A 16,095-nucleotide genomic window follows, 5' to 3' on the forward strand; every position below is an offset into this window, starting at 1 on the left:
GGGGGGAATAATGTCAAGTCAACTCTTCGAGCAAGATTTAATAGATTTGATCAAACTTTTCAAGAGATTCTAACGTTCAAGGATCGGTTTTGTAAACATATAACGTGCTTTGCAATTTGTGTCGATACATTTAATGAAATTAACCTAAGCTAGGTCTTTATAAAAAGCACAGATCAATTTTAAACGAAATTGTGCATCTTTATGTCCAAAATTACTATTTCAGCATATGTTTTTCTCTATACTTTTCAAAGCTTTTTTTTTTTTTTTTTTAAATCAGCTCTACCTCTCTCTCTTCATACATATATTATTTTTACACATACATACACACTCATACACATTGTATATAATTAATTTTAAGCAAACATCTTTCTTTTGGAATGGTTTTCAACTGTAGCCGAAAAACTACATATATCACTTTTTTTTCACAGAAAGAATACTCGTGTATATTATCGCGATCATTATGAGAAAATTTTGCATGAGTTTCCGCAATCCTCACGAGATATTCTAAATCTGTTGTGCAATAGTTATTCGGCAAAGTTGGCCAAAGGTTGCATAATTGTGTGTATACGTTTCATCTCTCGTGATACGCACATACTATGTATACACATAAAATATGTCGCATATTTAAATTGTGGCATACATTTAAATAATGTTGGAGAAACCATATTTTGCGTTTCACGCTGAATAATGTAGCATATATTCGTGCGTTATTGTTTTTTTTTTTAATAAAAATCACGCGATCTACTTAATGAGGACGGAATTAAACGACACGCATATTTTCCATGCGCCATATTTACGTAACCTATCGTATTTACTGAACTGCTTGACCCTTCCTGGTTATTACGCATTTTACTTGTAAACCTGCTTTCTACACTTCGTCAAGCATACGTTATCGCTAAACATGGGCTGATCCCATCGTAACGGCTGCGAGCAAGTAATATCTTTTTCCTGTTCGTTGTCTCTTGTTTTCTCATCCTTTTGTTGTATTTTTCAAACCTTTTCACATGATTTACGCAATTTTTGTCGATGCTACGTATTGTAGAATTTTATCTAGCGTACCTCTACGGGAGGTGCAACGATCCAAGACTCTGAGGCTCGTCTAGCCATCAGAGCAGGACTGCATAGCAACGCTTCCTCCTCTTCGTCAGGCTCGACCCAAAACATGTTTGTTCCTTCGCAATAATTACTAAGCAGATATCCTCAAGTTGCTTTAAAATCATTCAGAGTTTTATTCACCTGCGGAGATGAGAATTATTGCCGTTTCTTATGATTCAAATTTTTTTTGTGCCATTTTCTAAATTGCTGTTCGTGCCGTTAAATAATGTGTACATATGTATAATATATATATTTATAAAAATAAATTTTATATATATAAATAAATTATATACGTATATATATAATCGATAAATAACTCTACAAATGTAGAGTCAATAAATATATTATATATTACTTTATATAATATAAAATACGCTTACACAGTTTGTATCGTTGAATTACATCAATCGATATGCTCATTGACGAGATTCAAAACATTTTCTTCCATCATCATCACGGATTTGCTTAATCAAGTATTATTTGCAAACGCGACTGCATCTGTTGTCACGCATTGTGATTAAATAACGATTAATCGTATCGTTAAATTGTAATACGTTGTCACACTTCTCAATCTCAATCTCAAGTGGACATCTCTCGGTACGACTCTTCGAATTTACGTTACATCTGGGTTTATCCTGGAAGCAATAATTATAGCCAGCTGGGCTCTTCGTTTACACTTGTCTCGATCAAAAGTCTTGCGCGATTGTATTCGAGGATAAAACTCTTTCTCGTGTTTATCGTCTCATAACTATCTTTCGATAATTTTCAATCAAAAGCACGAAAGCGGCTAATGTATTTTTCGGATACGCAGCTTCCTAGTAAGGAAGCCAGACCGTAGACTAAATGGCCCTGGCTAGCACGACAGAAATAGAGCAACGCCCCACTATTTTCAAAATAACTTTGCCGAGCGTCGCGACGCTCGCGGAGATCTACGTCGGGACATTGCCAGAGGCAATCTTTGCAGTTTCGCGATTGACGATTGAATTCTTAAACTTTTCCCAAAGGCATTAAAGCTATTTTGAAGCTAAATTTTTTTCCAAATTATTTCCTTTTTTAAGATAGTAAAATGTACAAAAAGAAACTTCAAATTATAAGATGCAATTCGTTAATTGTGTCCAACCGCGTGAAATATGCAAATTGAGTCCAACAACGAATCACCCATGACTCATATGTTTAGCATGCGAATAAATCCGAGAGAATTTTAAGTATTTTCTTATGCCAAGCAGAGAGGGGCTTCTCTCACTTATTCGCTCGTAATTTCTGCAGTTTTGTTAGTCACATCGGGCAAAAAATAATGGACCGACAAATGCAACGTGCTTAATTAGCCTCGAAGTTAATCGAAGCTATTTTAATATTTCTTATATTAGCTCTTCTAAAAAAAAGTAACACGATAAACAAAAAGAGACGGTAAAAGAAAGTCCGATTTATGCGTTGCTGTTTAATTTATCATGAGCACACTCTAAGTTCTCTTATACATGATATACATAAATATATAACATTTAATACATCGAATTAACGTTTGTAATGTCGTTGTTTGGTGAACGGAAATCGGTACAGTTTCTACATTAAAATCGTTCTTGTCCGAAATGTGATCTGAAAATTTATTGAATACACATAATATTACGTCTATTTTCACATCCTCGTTTATGACCTTTTCTACACACATTTATACGATTGCATATCTATACATACAAATAATTATGCATCTATATACTATATCTCAAATCAGAATGTGATATTTTTGTACTCTACTTTATTAAATACCTAGAAAAGGTCTTGTTATGTGAAATAAAATAATTATTGGCAAGATTGGCACTCTCAAGTGCGAAAAATTAGGAAAAACATCGTATTCATATTAAGAAAGAATACATATTACACGTCTCTGTCTCGTACTCTTTATTTTCAAACGATCGTGCGATATATTAATTGAGATTCGTTCATAAGCGAGTAATTCGTGAACACATGGGTAGATTAACGACTTGACTCTCAAAATCCAATCCTTTGGTTTAATAATGTCGCATTTGGACAATTGCATTTGCGTATTTACGCAAATGATATATAAATCCTTTCCTACCGCATTTCTTGAGTAATTCTTGTGTTATTGTCGAAACTATGTTTTGTGATTTAACTTAAGATGTTAATGTACATATATTAAAAATTGTTCAATCGACTCCGTGTATAAAAATAGTGAGTATTTTTTTATAGCTTAATCGAAAGCCTTGGAGTATAACGTTTTGTTACTTTTTTGTTTGTGCCATCCTCAGTAATCTCTGACGATTAGAAATTCGACATGCCGATTGTAAAGATCGCGTAAAAGTTAATTGTACACAGTTGCAAGTTATTATTGGCAAAGTCGGTCTTAATCTTATTATCGTATATAATTCCGCCATATCGTTTGCACATAGGTTTTATTAGCTTTATTTATACGAAACATATTCGCGGTATATATATACATGTATGTATGTATGCTTGTGTATGTGTATGTGTGTAACTTGGATATTCTTCTCGTATAAAAAGAATAGACATCATACAAACAAATTTACCGCAGGCGGTCGTAATGCCGTAAAACACCCGTTTTCTCTCTTTCCTTTTTTCTCCCTTCAAACGTTTCAAATTCTCACGCATGAAAAATAATTTTCGCATTCGGCACGTGTCTTTTTTTTTTTATATTATGAACGATAAATTATCGTAGATTTAATTAAGATCTTGCTCAAAGCTCGCGCTTTGTATCGAATGAGGCTTACTCTGTCGCAATTGCCACTTTATTTTAACAAGTTCCTGTGTATAAATGTATTTACTTAAATTGACGATAAGCATGCGTTAGAGAAAAACAACGCCTTGAATAAGAAAAAAGGAAAAGCAAGCGGCGTGGAGGTGATGAATAATAAGAGAATCTCTCGCAAAGCTGTCATCTGAACTCTGCTCTGATCTCTTGACATGTAGTATGATAATATATAAGTAAATGCAGCTAATAATTAGTTTCTATAATAGCAATAGTAATTTGTAATAAGTTAGATAAGCCATTCAGGTTGAGGATTTGAACACACGAGGTGTTTCTACAAACTAGAAACAGAGCTAGTTATGGTATCTGATAATACAGAGATTAAGCTCGAGAGAGTATCGATCGATCGAATAATCTAAGCGAATAATGCAGGGAAGAGTAGGTAAGTAGATGGGTAGCGATAAGGTTTGAAAGAAGGGTCGAAAAAGGCTTAACATTTAATTTTAGAGGTTTAAAGTAGAATCGAAAAGCAAAAATGGTCCCCGCCTCCACGCCACGCGCCAAGCTTACCTTTTAAACTTTGTTAATTAGCTCAGTTAATGGACGTGACATTGTGCGCTGGCCTTAGCTTAGCTCTGCGTATACATATATGTTTGCATATGTGCGTATTTAATCAATGCAGTATCCACGGTATCCACCATTTATACTCGTAAATGTAGTTATATGCATATTTTTGCATTCCTTTTCTCTCTCTCTCTCTTTCTCTCTTTTTCTCTTTCTCTCTCTCTCTCTCTATTGCGCGAATTAATAATCTTATTTGACTTATAATCTATCTCTAACGGAAAAATATAAGGAGGGCACTTAGTTGCTTCCTTTTGCTGAAAAATATTACATTATTGTTGACTAATTTATCGGTGATCGCGCATATTATCACGTATATTACACACACGAGTACTATATTACATTTCGAATCGATTCAATAAAGCAACATTGTTATCGCTAATATACATGTTCAAACACAATTTGCAAAATCTACAGATTGCGTAAAATTCTGTTTTCTTTTTTCATTAATATTTCTTACGATTCTCTATCTCTACCAACATACGCGCGATCGAAGCTATCTCAAAATCTTTAAGGTATACAGCTCTTTTTCGGCTATATTTTGATCATCAATATTTAATCCTCTGAAATTAATTCACTCTCTCTTTATCATAACAACAATAATTGTTGCAGCGAATTTAACGGAATGTGTACTATGTTTTTGTACTCTAAAATTTATTAAGCAACGGAAAATTTTATTTGAATTGTTTTTATTATATTTATTGTTTATACTATGCATTAAATTGATATACAATTGCGGATTTATTCCAAGATTAACATCAATGATCAAATCGATGGTAGCTGTAAATTGTTCGCACGAGTAGACAATAATTCGTGTTACATTACACTCTCGCAATGTTTCCATAGAAAAATAATCCGTCTTTTACAAATACATATGCACATCGCTCGTTTCGAGTGCACTTGTTTTAATCAAAATTTTTAATCGACTAGCATCTTTGTTCGACATCGCGACAAAGTTAAGGGCTAATAGCAATTTACACAGGTACAAGTACTTTCCCGTTCCTCATAATATTGCGAAAATTTAGTAGCATGATAAATGTGATCATTATTAGAATGTCCTCTCATTTTTTCGTATAAGGCCCCTTTCTGAAAATCTGTCTTACATCAAGTAAATTGCGAAAGTATAACGAGTTCAACGAGAAACAAACGAGTCGATTTTGTGCACAGGTCTGTAGTCTGTGCATGCGACAACTTTGCATAATTAATCATTTGGACATTCATTCAAGCATTACAATTGCATGCTTGTTAATTAAGATAACATTATATGAAATATTCGTAAATTCATAGAAAAATATCATCGACCCAACGAGGCGGTGTCGGAGATGCGTATTCAAAATTATTCCGAGACAGCCAATTATCGGACCCTGATTCTTTGAATTAAGGTGCTGAATTATGCAATACTAGGATGTATTGGGCGGAAACGGCGACCAAAATCACATTGCAATTTTCAGCCGATTTGGCTCGAAACGTGGCGTGAGCGAGTCTCTCGGAAGCTGCGCTCCTTTTCCTGTGTGTATGGGTGTGTATATATATATATATATATATATATATATATATATATATGTATACATATATATAAATATATGTGTATGTATTATCTCTTTTTGTGGGTGCATATTTTATACTTATACTTAGAGGGTTGCGCGGCCCTTTGACGTTGCGGTGAAGGCGGGGACAGTCCGGTCTGCTTCCTGGGATGGCATGCACAAAACACAGCACAAAACGCCACACAGTTACACAGAAAGACAAACAGAGACAGAGAGAAGAAAAAATACAAATAGATAAGGTTGTATAAAAAGATGAATGTTGAGAAAAATTTGAATAGGGAAAAAGAGGGGAGAAAATGGTAGTGCATCGAAAATGCAGGCGCGAGAGAGAAAAGAGTGTTTGAAAGAAAAATATATTTTATATATATATACATATATTTATATATTAAAGTCTATTGGTAAAAAATGTAGAGAGAAAAAACAAGAAAAGACGAAAGGATGATTTATATACCCGAATTATGAAAATAGTGTCAATATTGTTTGTTTTTACATGTCGCAGCAGAGGAATGTTGCATTCGCAATATACGAAATTAATGTAATATATTTTTAATACACTCTCTCGCGGAGATTTCGAAAATAATTCGATGTTATTTATGTTTGAATATTGAGAATACCTATATAATCGTTTGTATTATTATTATTATTTAAAATTGTTGTGGAAATTATTATTTATATAATCTGCGCGGCAATTACACAATCATTCATTTATCAAAAAATTTTCATAATATGCAATATAGGAAAAAGAAACATTTCTTTTCCTAAAAAAAAAGATTTTCTTGTAGAAAAATTTTATTAATTCTATTAAGTTTGTCATTTTTGCCATTTTCACATATCTCTGCTGCGAAGAAAAAATTCAAATTTAATATCGTTTGCGACGTATGCAATACCTTCGCACGCACGATGTGGGATCATCGAAACATAGTGGTAAAAATTGTAATCTTGTTTAATTAACGCATAACGACTGTCGAAATTATTTTCGATGTTGATTCTGAAAAGGCGTCTCATTTTACTTCTTGATAGACTAAACATCAAGCAAACCGCTTCACCGAATTGCATTAAATGTTGTAATTTGTGGAAAAATTGTTTCAAAAAATTCTTTTGCGTAAAAAATCAATGTTTGTATGAATATCGCCTTTTATCCAAGTGGATAAACGATAAGAAATTGTATGTATATATTGAAAGAAGATTTGTGAAAACGTTTATAGTATCGGGTATATAGAAGTGTCGGTGCAATGCACGATTTAAAAATACAATGAACAATAATACGTATTTATATAAGATAAATATAGATAATTTAATTAAATGCAATATGATGACGTCAATACACGAAATATAAAAAGATTTGCGATTCTTGAAGTTTGTTTCTGCTCGAATCATCAAAACATAAGTACTTGTAGATTTGTAGATTTGATATAATTAATATATATAAAAATATGTCACGTAACTTTAATATTTCAATACTATATATATATATGCGCGCGCATGTGTATATAAAACCGGTACATATTTGTAATTTTTTTTTTTTCAAAATTTTGCAAATGCCAAGGCGTCATCAGTGCATAAGACATATGTGAGTGTACGTACATGTATGTACACACGGCGAGAATATGTGTATTATACATATATACATGTAGGTACACGCACGCACACACACACACGCACGCACACACACACATCATTTATAATAGAAGGGGCAGGAGCAAATGTGAGAAAATAAAGACTCACCTTCGGCACGATGCTACCACCACCGCTCCCGGACGGTCCGCGAGTCGGTGCCACGTAGAGGCTTTCGGTGCGTTTAGGCTGTCCAAGACTCGGCAAAATCTCTTGTCCAGGATTACGATTTTTTATAAAAGCCCCCTCAAATTGGCTGGGAGTCGGTGCTGTATACGTTGGCGTCGCGGCACCGCTGCCTACTACAGAACCGTTTAGAGGTGTACCCGCTCGCATCACGCTCGGGGCTCTCGTCGATCTATTCGTCGTACAAAAAAAAAGTTATTTTAATGAAAAATTGTTTCAATGAGCAAAGAATATTTCTTATCAAATCTTTTTATACAAAATGTGTATAGTTTTTTAATACTTAAAGAGGGATTTTTTTAGAATGCAGCAATTCTAAATTTAGATTTTTTAAATGGATTATCCTGTATTTTTGTTCAAATTGTAATAATTGTAATAATATCTAAATGGTAGTAATGCGCGCATTAGTAATAACAGAAATAGCTGCAAGAATAAAAATAATGAAATAGAGAGAAAGACAGAGAGCAATATCAATCTATGATAGCATATATGCGGGAACGAGATATAATATACAATATATATTTACAATTAATAAACTAAATTTTAATTACAATGTATCAATGTATACGCCGTACACATGTAAGTTACTCACCTATCGGGCATATCCGAGGGCAGATTCGGTATAGTTTTATCGACGGATGGCTGTCTTGATCCAGTCAACCGGGAATGCGCTCTGGCATAACGATCTACGGAACTATCACGACTAGGTGGCCTCTTATAGTGATCCAGCCTGTACCAAGCACAACATAATGATCCTTTAACTTTCTCAGCTTATTTAAATGTAATTACAATTTTATAGAGAAATTTAAAAGAAAGTTTTGAAACGTGCACAAATTTTTTTTATTTTTTTAATATATCGTTTTTTTCATATATATATAATTTTGAAGGAGCCACAATGCTTAAAAAATGGTGTAAGATTTTTTTAAATCTGAAAACTTTTAGATTTATGTATGTATATAAGAGGTATCTTGTCTCACCTGTCGTTTAACGTTTGGCCAATGGTGCCAGGTCGATCCTGAGGACTCAGAACTCTACTGTTTCTTCTTAAGCTCGTGGAGCTCGATGGTCTCGCTGCATCCCCAATACCATCAGGCTGATATTGCTGTGACGAATGCATTTCTTGCTGCGTGTATACTGGTTGCGGATTGTATTGATTCACCTGAGCAGGCCCATATTGATAAGGTATTGCCGTCTGAAATCAATTTCACGTAACTTTAGCAGTCTCTCGCGAGAAATTGCTAATTGATTTCGATAACAGAACAAATACATGGACAGACGTTGTCCATATTTGAAACTTTCTCAAGAATATTTAGCATGCGTTTCCGAGATAAGCGATACAAGGTATTATGAATAACATGCATTAACTATCTCAGCAATTAACGACATTAAATTATATAGATAGAATATAGATAGTCGAGAAATCATGTATTTGTTCCAGTGTCTGGTATGTTGTTAAAGACTATTCAAAATTCTGCAGGTTTATCGGATTACGAATGTAATTTTATTACTTATTATTACTTACTATACTTCATTAAAAAGAAACACGCAGCGAAGCTAATATGTAATTGTGTTATTATATTTAATGTAATAATTTTCAATTATATCTAAAAGCTTAAAAAATATGTAAACTTATGTTCCAGTTTAATCAACCATATCATTCAAAACAGCATATATATAAAAAAATTGTTAGACGCTGGTTATTTAATCGTTAGTAACAATTAATCATTAATATCGCTATTAACGATTAAACACGTACAAAGCTCGCAGATGAAATCAAGCTCACGCGGAGAAACGGAAAGGTACAACACAAAGGTCAATATAGCGAGTAAAGTCACCTGCTGATTAGGGTAAGCCTGCAAATTTTGAAAGTTGTGCTGCCCGATAGATTGCTGCTGATAACCAGAGTATTGATCAACCTGCAATGGATTAGCCGGATGATACTGCGGCTGGTATGGACTGCCATGGAGGAATTGGTTTTGCTGGCTATACTGATTCGGTTGATACTGGTTCGGTATATTGTTTGGGTATTGGCTCGCTGGAGCCGGATTCTGCGATACATTTTGCGAATATTGTTGATACGGATTCTGATCGGTCAGAGAGGTTTGCGCGCTTAGTTGGTTCATGGACGATTCATTCATCAGCGGAACAGACGGTACTTGATTCGGTATTTGATTTTGCATTGGCGGCAGCTGATTCTGCGGTAGCGGCTTCATACTGGCCCTACGTATTGATTGCATTACATTGCTGATGGTGCTCGCCGCTCGCTCGGTCGGTGTTGCCGTCGTCGTCGTTGTTGCGATCGTCATCGTCGTCGTCATCGCCGTCGCCGTAGAATCGACGGTCTTGATTGGTGTGGCGCCAGGCTGATCCATGCTGGCTGCTTTGTGCAGGATGCTTTTACCAGGTACAGAGTCCTGAGGTGGTGGTACGTATTTGGGTATCTCTCTATTTTTCAATCTTTCTAAACCCGGTTGCCGGAAATCCGGCGCAAATTGCCTCGCCGTTTGCTGCGCTAATTCTGAGTCCTCCCTAGCATGTTCGGCGGCAATATCGGCCAGTTCCGCCTTCCCTCGAGCCGTTGCCGTCCTGGAGATGGCAATGTCGGCTTTTTGCAAGGCAATCTTACTCGCTCTCTGAGCGGCGTTTACCGCCGCCTCTATCCTCTCGCGAAATTTGGCGGACCTGATTAGGAAAAGGTGCTTCTTTTTCTGGCTAGTGATGAGCACATTGTTTTTGTACTTTCCCTCTTCTTTACTGCCGTCGCGAAATGTCGTCACACCGTAACCGTACTTGCGATTGTTGAACCACTCGCCCTCGTATCGCAGGCCGTCGCTTCTTTCGGATATGCCGAAGCCGGTCCTCTTGTCGTTTTTCCATTCACCCAGGTATGTCTCTGTTACCGATGCGTCCATCTGCTCGTCCTGCAAATCGATGTCGTACAGTTGATGCCGCGCGTTATAAACTAATCATTTCAATTATTTTAATTCAAATTTAAAATCATGATTATATATATGTATAAAATTGAATACACACATGTCTCCCTCTCTCTTTCTCTCTCGGTAATAAACAAATTTAATGATTGTAAAGAGCAAAATTAAAATTTAATTGATCTTGTCGAGCAACTGAAAAAGTTGAGAAAATCAAGCGACTCACCTCGATGACAAAGGACGCATTACTGTCGGTGTGAACCGACGCCGACGCTTGACTCTGCGAGCTCTCCGTCGACATCCACGATGCAGAGCTGGCATTACTTCTAATACTGCCACCAGTACCACGCTTCTCCAAATCCCCGGTACTTCTTTGCTTCCGTATTTTGAGACCCTGTATCGATAAAACATTCTTCTAGATAATGCTCCAGTTTATGATAAGAAGTTTGTGAATCATTTTCCGTCATTCCGACAGACTTCTTACTGAAAGAATGCCCTTCTTCAAAGACTTTTCGGTAAGGCTCTTTCTTCGGGCGGGTGGATCGTCGCTTCTAGCTTTTAGAACGAATCCTCCTCGACTGTCGTCTACGCGACGATCCCTCTTGTCGGTGGGTTCTGGCGTCGGGGCGATCAACGGTCCACCATCGGCGCTCCTCAACGACGTCAAGGATGCTCTCATTTGCTTCGGCGGTTTGTAGTGACTCGCCAAACCAAATGGCGCACTTGCCCTTACCCCGTATCCGTGCCGCATGCCGCGAAGCCATTGACCTTGATAAGTACCTACAATAGATTATCAATATAACGCAACGGAATAGAAACGGAAGCACGTAGGATCTGTATCATTGGCGAATCACACGCCATCCTGTCTATTAGAAGATAGAATAATTTATAATCGATACATGTAATAAATCTCTCCACGAGATTTGAGATATCCCGAGGTTATCAATAATAATATAATTGTATGATTTCAAAATCAAGCAGTGCTATTGAACGTCCGTTCAATAGCAATAAAGACAACATTTTTATAAGACTTTTTAATCTAGTCGAGCAAAAGTAAAGTGAAATGCAAAAAATTTCTTGCCATTCCCCAAAAATCGTACATTAGTCGTCATTACGGATGATGAATTCCCTACATTCGACAATAAGACATATTGTTTTTGCCAAAACGTGATCGTGTTTCGAAATGTCTTGCGTGAGTCACGAGGCGAGTGATTACGCGCGCCCGCTCAGGGATGGAATGCGCTCAAGTGTGCTTATAGGTTCGTGCTTTTTCGGTGAATACGCAAATTCCAAATCGATGAAAAATTGCGAGAAAAAAACCGGATGCTCATCCTGTTGAAATAAAAATTGCAGCACGGTAGCGTGACAGAGCGAAAGAGAGAGAGAGAGAGAGAGAGAGAGAGAAAGAGGCAGTATAATTCTGGAATAAGTTTGTTGCACGTCGTTATGTATATGTGTGTATATTAATTTTTAGCAAATAATACATGTGCCAATTTTTATTATAATATTATCGTTTCCACTTTATCAATTCATTATATCAATTATCAACAGCATGCAACTAATATACAATTAGACATTTTATTATGCAAGCATAGATGTTTTTCTTTCAAAAGAATTTTATTACATTAATATGTTTTACATTGAATGGATTGACAATGTTTATTGGTATATAAACATGGTTGATCGAATGCACGATGATTGGGATGTTGCATTGGGATATGCATCATGCTTTCCTTCTCAGTCATTCTCCAACACAGTTTAGATGCGAATACAAGGTATTCCATCATTGCGGCGTTATTATTTATGTTTATGGACTCGTTTCCAGTTGTAATAATTTTTTTAGTATCTACAATATTTATTTCAAAAGAAACAAAACTTATTCATTTTTATTAATTCACTGATAAAATCTACATCAGAATTAATATTAAAAATTATAAAGTTCTCTCTTTCATTTTTTTATCAAGTTCTCGTTTTGCAAAATCTTTCGCAAATTTTTTTATCAAGGAATCTGTCATTGGCAGTACGACGGTGTTGGTTGGTGGAATACCCTATATATGGAGACGCCAGGCGTCTCCCCTCTTCTCAACGACGGAATATTATTTCACTTGCGTTTAAACAAGTGGGTCACGCGCGCGACAGTTCCCGGCGCTCATAACACACCAATATACACGAATCTTTGAAATTTCTACGGTGGCGATAGTGCCAGTCTTAAATGCATACCGGACGTTTGCAATTAATTTTTTAAGTATGGTCAGAGACCGTTGCACCTACATAGAATATCAAATCTGAAAAGCGTTCGGACTTTGATGTGTCTGTCTAAATGTGTATGTGTGTATGTGTATGTATGTAAACGTAAAAGTTTGAATGTTCTTTGAGTATTCGTGGCAATGAAATGTATTACGCTATAAATTACCGGGTCGTGTCGGGGTAATGAGTTTTTGCTTAATATTTTTTCTAAAACTCGTTTTTATAGTGACGTTACATGTTACTACTGTAAATTATTCTTAGAGCACGCAAGACCATTATCATCTTTTTTCTTTTATATAAAAAGTTATTTCTTATTTTTATATAGATTTTCATTTCGATATACTCTTGTATATCTTGTATGTAAAAGAGGTCTCCCTTTTCATTTTCCGTTTCATCTCTGATAATGAGATTAAGAATGCTCATACATGTTATACAATTTATATTTTCTTCTTATCGGAATGAAAAGCCATTTTCATGAAAAGTTTCGTAAATTTGACATCTCCCGATGGTCTTAACGAATTTCGAACTGATGCCTCAATGCTGTCGAGACACTGCGAAATCTGACAGAAACGTTAACCAAACTACGCGGCACTACCGCAGAAAAGTGGATCGCGCCATTATATATCGATTTGCGTATCCGTCAGCAACGACCCAGATTAATTATTGTCGAGCTTCTAATTTTCACTATTTGAAAATTGTGCCGCAACTTTCGACGATGCTTTCATAAAAATTAATTTATTTAATAAATGGGTAGTTTTGTGAAAGTTAACTTGGCGCAAATTACCTTCCAGTGATGTAGATTGTCGGAGAAGTCGTTTTTTTCCTAGTCGATTTTAGTGCTAATTAATTATGAATACAATCTGATATTTTATCAGTTCAATGCTTAATTACCTAACGCTATTTATTTAAATGTTTATATAAATTTACATTTATACATACACACACAATGTTTTGTAAATTGCGTTAAAGCAGACATTTTTGCATTTATTACACGTAAGCTATAAATGTGTACACGATCGATAATCTTTAATGAAATTCTTTCATTTCCCGATAGACTACTTGTAACACAGAGTTTAACATAGAATGAATTTAACATGGAACAGAAATCATCCTGGCACATATCTGTCATATAAAAATCATACAGAGCAGACTTTAATTTAATTGCAGCGCAGTGTCTGCTTGTCGATGCCCCTTGTAAAAAAATAATCAACAAACTTTTTGCATTCCTTTGAAATTTCTCACTAACGAAATTTGCCAATTATTTTCTCTTAAAATGTTGTGGAAAAAATTGGCCATAGATGATTGAATTTTATAGCGTATCAATTAAAATGTATAGTTTTTAATGAAATTTTTTCATTTCCTGGTAGACCACTTGCAACGCAGAGTTTAACATAGAATGAATTTAACGTGGAACAGGAATCATTCTGGCACTTATTTGTCATATAAAAAGTATGACACAGAGCGGACTTTAATTTAATTGCAGCGCAGTGTCTGCTTGTCGATGCTACTTGTAAAAAAAATAATCAGCAAACTTTTTGCATTCTTTTGAAATTTCTCACCAACGAAATTTGCCCATTACCCTCTCTTAAAATGCTGTGGAAAAAAATTGGCCATAAATGATTGAATTGTATAGCGTATCAATTAAAATGGTCACAAGAACAATCTACAGGGTAAGTCAAACGTATTGTACGATCCTGATTCGCTATATGGCACTAGCTAGTCTGCCTGAAATAGCGCGGCCATCTTCCGAGATGGTGGTCGGTTACACGTACATCGAAATACATTTCGGTGTTGGTGAGAATTGGCCGTGCGAGTGTATTTCGGTCCGCAGCCTCCACCAGATTGTCACAAACCACCCCAACGCTCGACTGACGTACGATATATCTCTTTCTATCTGGGGATAATGAGAGTTCTAGGAGAAAAACAAAACTTCAAAAAGAAAAAGGAAATGAAATAAACGCCGAGCGATATCTCTCCGCATTCCATGTATATATCTCTTTTTATGCGTATATTTCGCGAATGAAGAAATTCTCTATCTGATTTGAAACTATAGGAGAATAAGGTATATACTAGTTCAAAAAATAGAAATAGAGCAACAATATACATATGTCGCGCACGCGCCATCCACTTTAATCTGATGTACTTGTTTACGTTTATGGCGTAATTTGCACTCGGTAATATATACGTTAAAACCCGTTTGTATGTACTTTGAAAGAGAAACGGTCGACTACTTTCTTATTGATTTCAATACCTCGTCGTGCGTTGTTGCACCGTATGTAGCTTGGATTTCAACGCCATTATTACATAGCTGTACATTGGGTTGCGTTAATACGTCACGGCGATAATAAAGTGGCAATTTCTTTATATATATTTCGAAATATATATATATATAATCCCTATAAAATTTTTTTTTCGCGGATATTCTTTTAATTCTTTTAATGTGACTGAATAAAATTTTAAAAATTGATCGCTTTATATCATAATCTTATTTTTACGTCTGGTTTATCTTTCTAAAAAATTCTCTGATTCACTAATTAAGAACGGTTTAAAGTTTACAATGACAATTTTTATACGCGATCAGCGGCAGCTTATTCTGTGACGTAAGAAAGTATGACGCCAAGAAAAATCAGAAATAACAGCCGAGCCGTATAAAATAAAGGTAAAAGCAGTTCATCAAGGTAACCCACGTATAATATTAACAGCTTTATATTCCATATACACATCGCTATTTGCATAAAGGGTTGCAGCACGCTAATACCGCTAATACTCGCCGAGGGCAAAAAGTAGATTACGTTTTTTTTTTTTTTTTTTTTTATTACGCGTGCGTGCGAAATTGTTTGACTTTGTCCCATTTGTTTTCCATACGATGCAGAACGGGATATCGCTGTTATTGCATATCACGATTTGATTACTTATATAATGTGTCGCTAAATTATACGACATATTATTGGATACGATTTGCGCCATGTAACTGGGTCACGTGAGGTTGCGGATGTTCTTACCATCCTTTTCTTTGTGGATCGTAATATAATTTAATACTGTAGATTATAATCTTAAAAACCGTGATCGAATATATTTGTTTCGTATAAGAGATGTGTGTAATTTAATTTTACGTTATTTTACAACTCTCTCTCTTTCC

At 35.4% G+C, this 16,095-nt stretch overlaps 3 protein-coding genes across 7 annotated transcripts in view; 1 reads left to right on the forward strand and 2 right to left on the reverse strand.

Annotated features, from left to right (window-relative positions):
• Window positions 1-2,368, reverse strand: part of LOC115234114 — a 6,814-nt gene extending 4,446 nt beyond the window's left edge. The window contains exons 1-2 of one of the 2 annotated variants that reach the window (XM_029804873.1): window positions 1,476-2,368; window positions 1,060-1,236 (exon numbers count right to left, since the gene is read on the reverse strand). In XM_029804873.1, the coding sequence (XP_029660733.1) occupies window positions 1,060-1,164 (105 nt within the window). In that variant the 5' untranslated portion in view covers window positions 1,165-1,236; window positions 1,476-2,368. Of the gene's footprint in view, window positions 1-1,059; window positions 1,437-1,475 lie in introns of those variants that run through there. The other variant, XM_029804874.1, reaches the window with a different exon arrangement.
• LOC115234112 (cytochrome b5-like) overlaps window positions 1-16,095 on the forward strand; it is a 44,759-nt gene that overhangs the window by 12,780 nt on the left and 15,884 nt on the right. The window contains exon 1 of one of the 4 annotated variants that reach the window (XM_029804872.1): window positions 15,468-15,615. The exons of the other annotated variants lie outside the window; for them this stretch is intronic. The gene's annotated coding sequence lies outside the window, so the exon portion shown is untranslated. Of the gene's footprint in view, window positions 1-15,467; window positions 15,616-16,095 lie in introns of those variants that run through there. 4 annotated transcript variants of the gene reach the window in all.
• LOC115234109 (junctophilin-1-like) overlaps window positions 3,743-16,095 on the reverse strand; it is a 24,228-nt gene continuing 11,875 nt past the window's right edge. The window contains exons 4-10 of the mRNA XM_029804862.1: window positions 11,194-11,489; window positions 10,936-11,103; window positions 9,618-10,703; window positions 8,760-8,974; window positions 8,375-8,512; window positions 7,711-7,957; window positions 3,743-6,129 (exon numbers count right to left, since the gene is read on the reverse strand). Coding sequence (XP_029660722.1) covers window positions 6,070-6,129; window positions 7,711-7,957; window positions 8,375-8,512; window positions 8,760-8,974; window positions 9,618-10,703; window positions 10,936-11,103; window positions 11,194-11,489 — 2,210 coding nt within the window. The 3' untranslated portion in view covers window positions 3,743-6,069. The remainder of the gene's footprint in view (window positions 6,130-7,710; window positions 7,958-8,374; window positions 8,513-8,759; window positions 8,975-9,617; window positions 10,704-10,935; window positions 11,104-11,193; window positions 11,490-16,095) is intronic.

The sequence above is a fragment of the Formica exsecta genome, unplaced genomic scaffold (genome assembly GCF_003651465.1).
Source record: "Formica exsecta isolate Colony F162 unplaced genomic scaffold, ASM365146v1 scaffold194, whole genome shotgun sequence".
Classification (NCBI taxonomy): Eukaryota; Metazoa; Arthropoda; class Insecta; order Hymenoptera; family Formicidae; genus Formica; species Formica exsecta.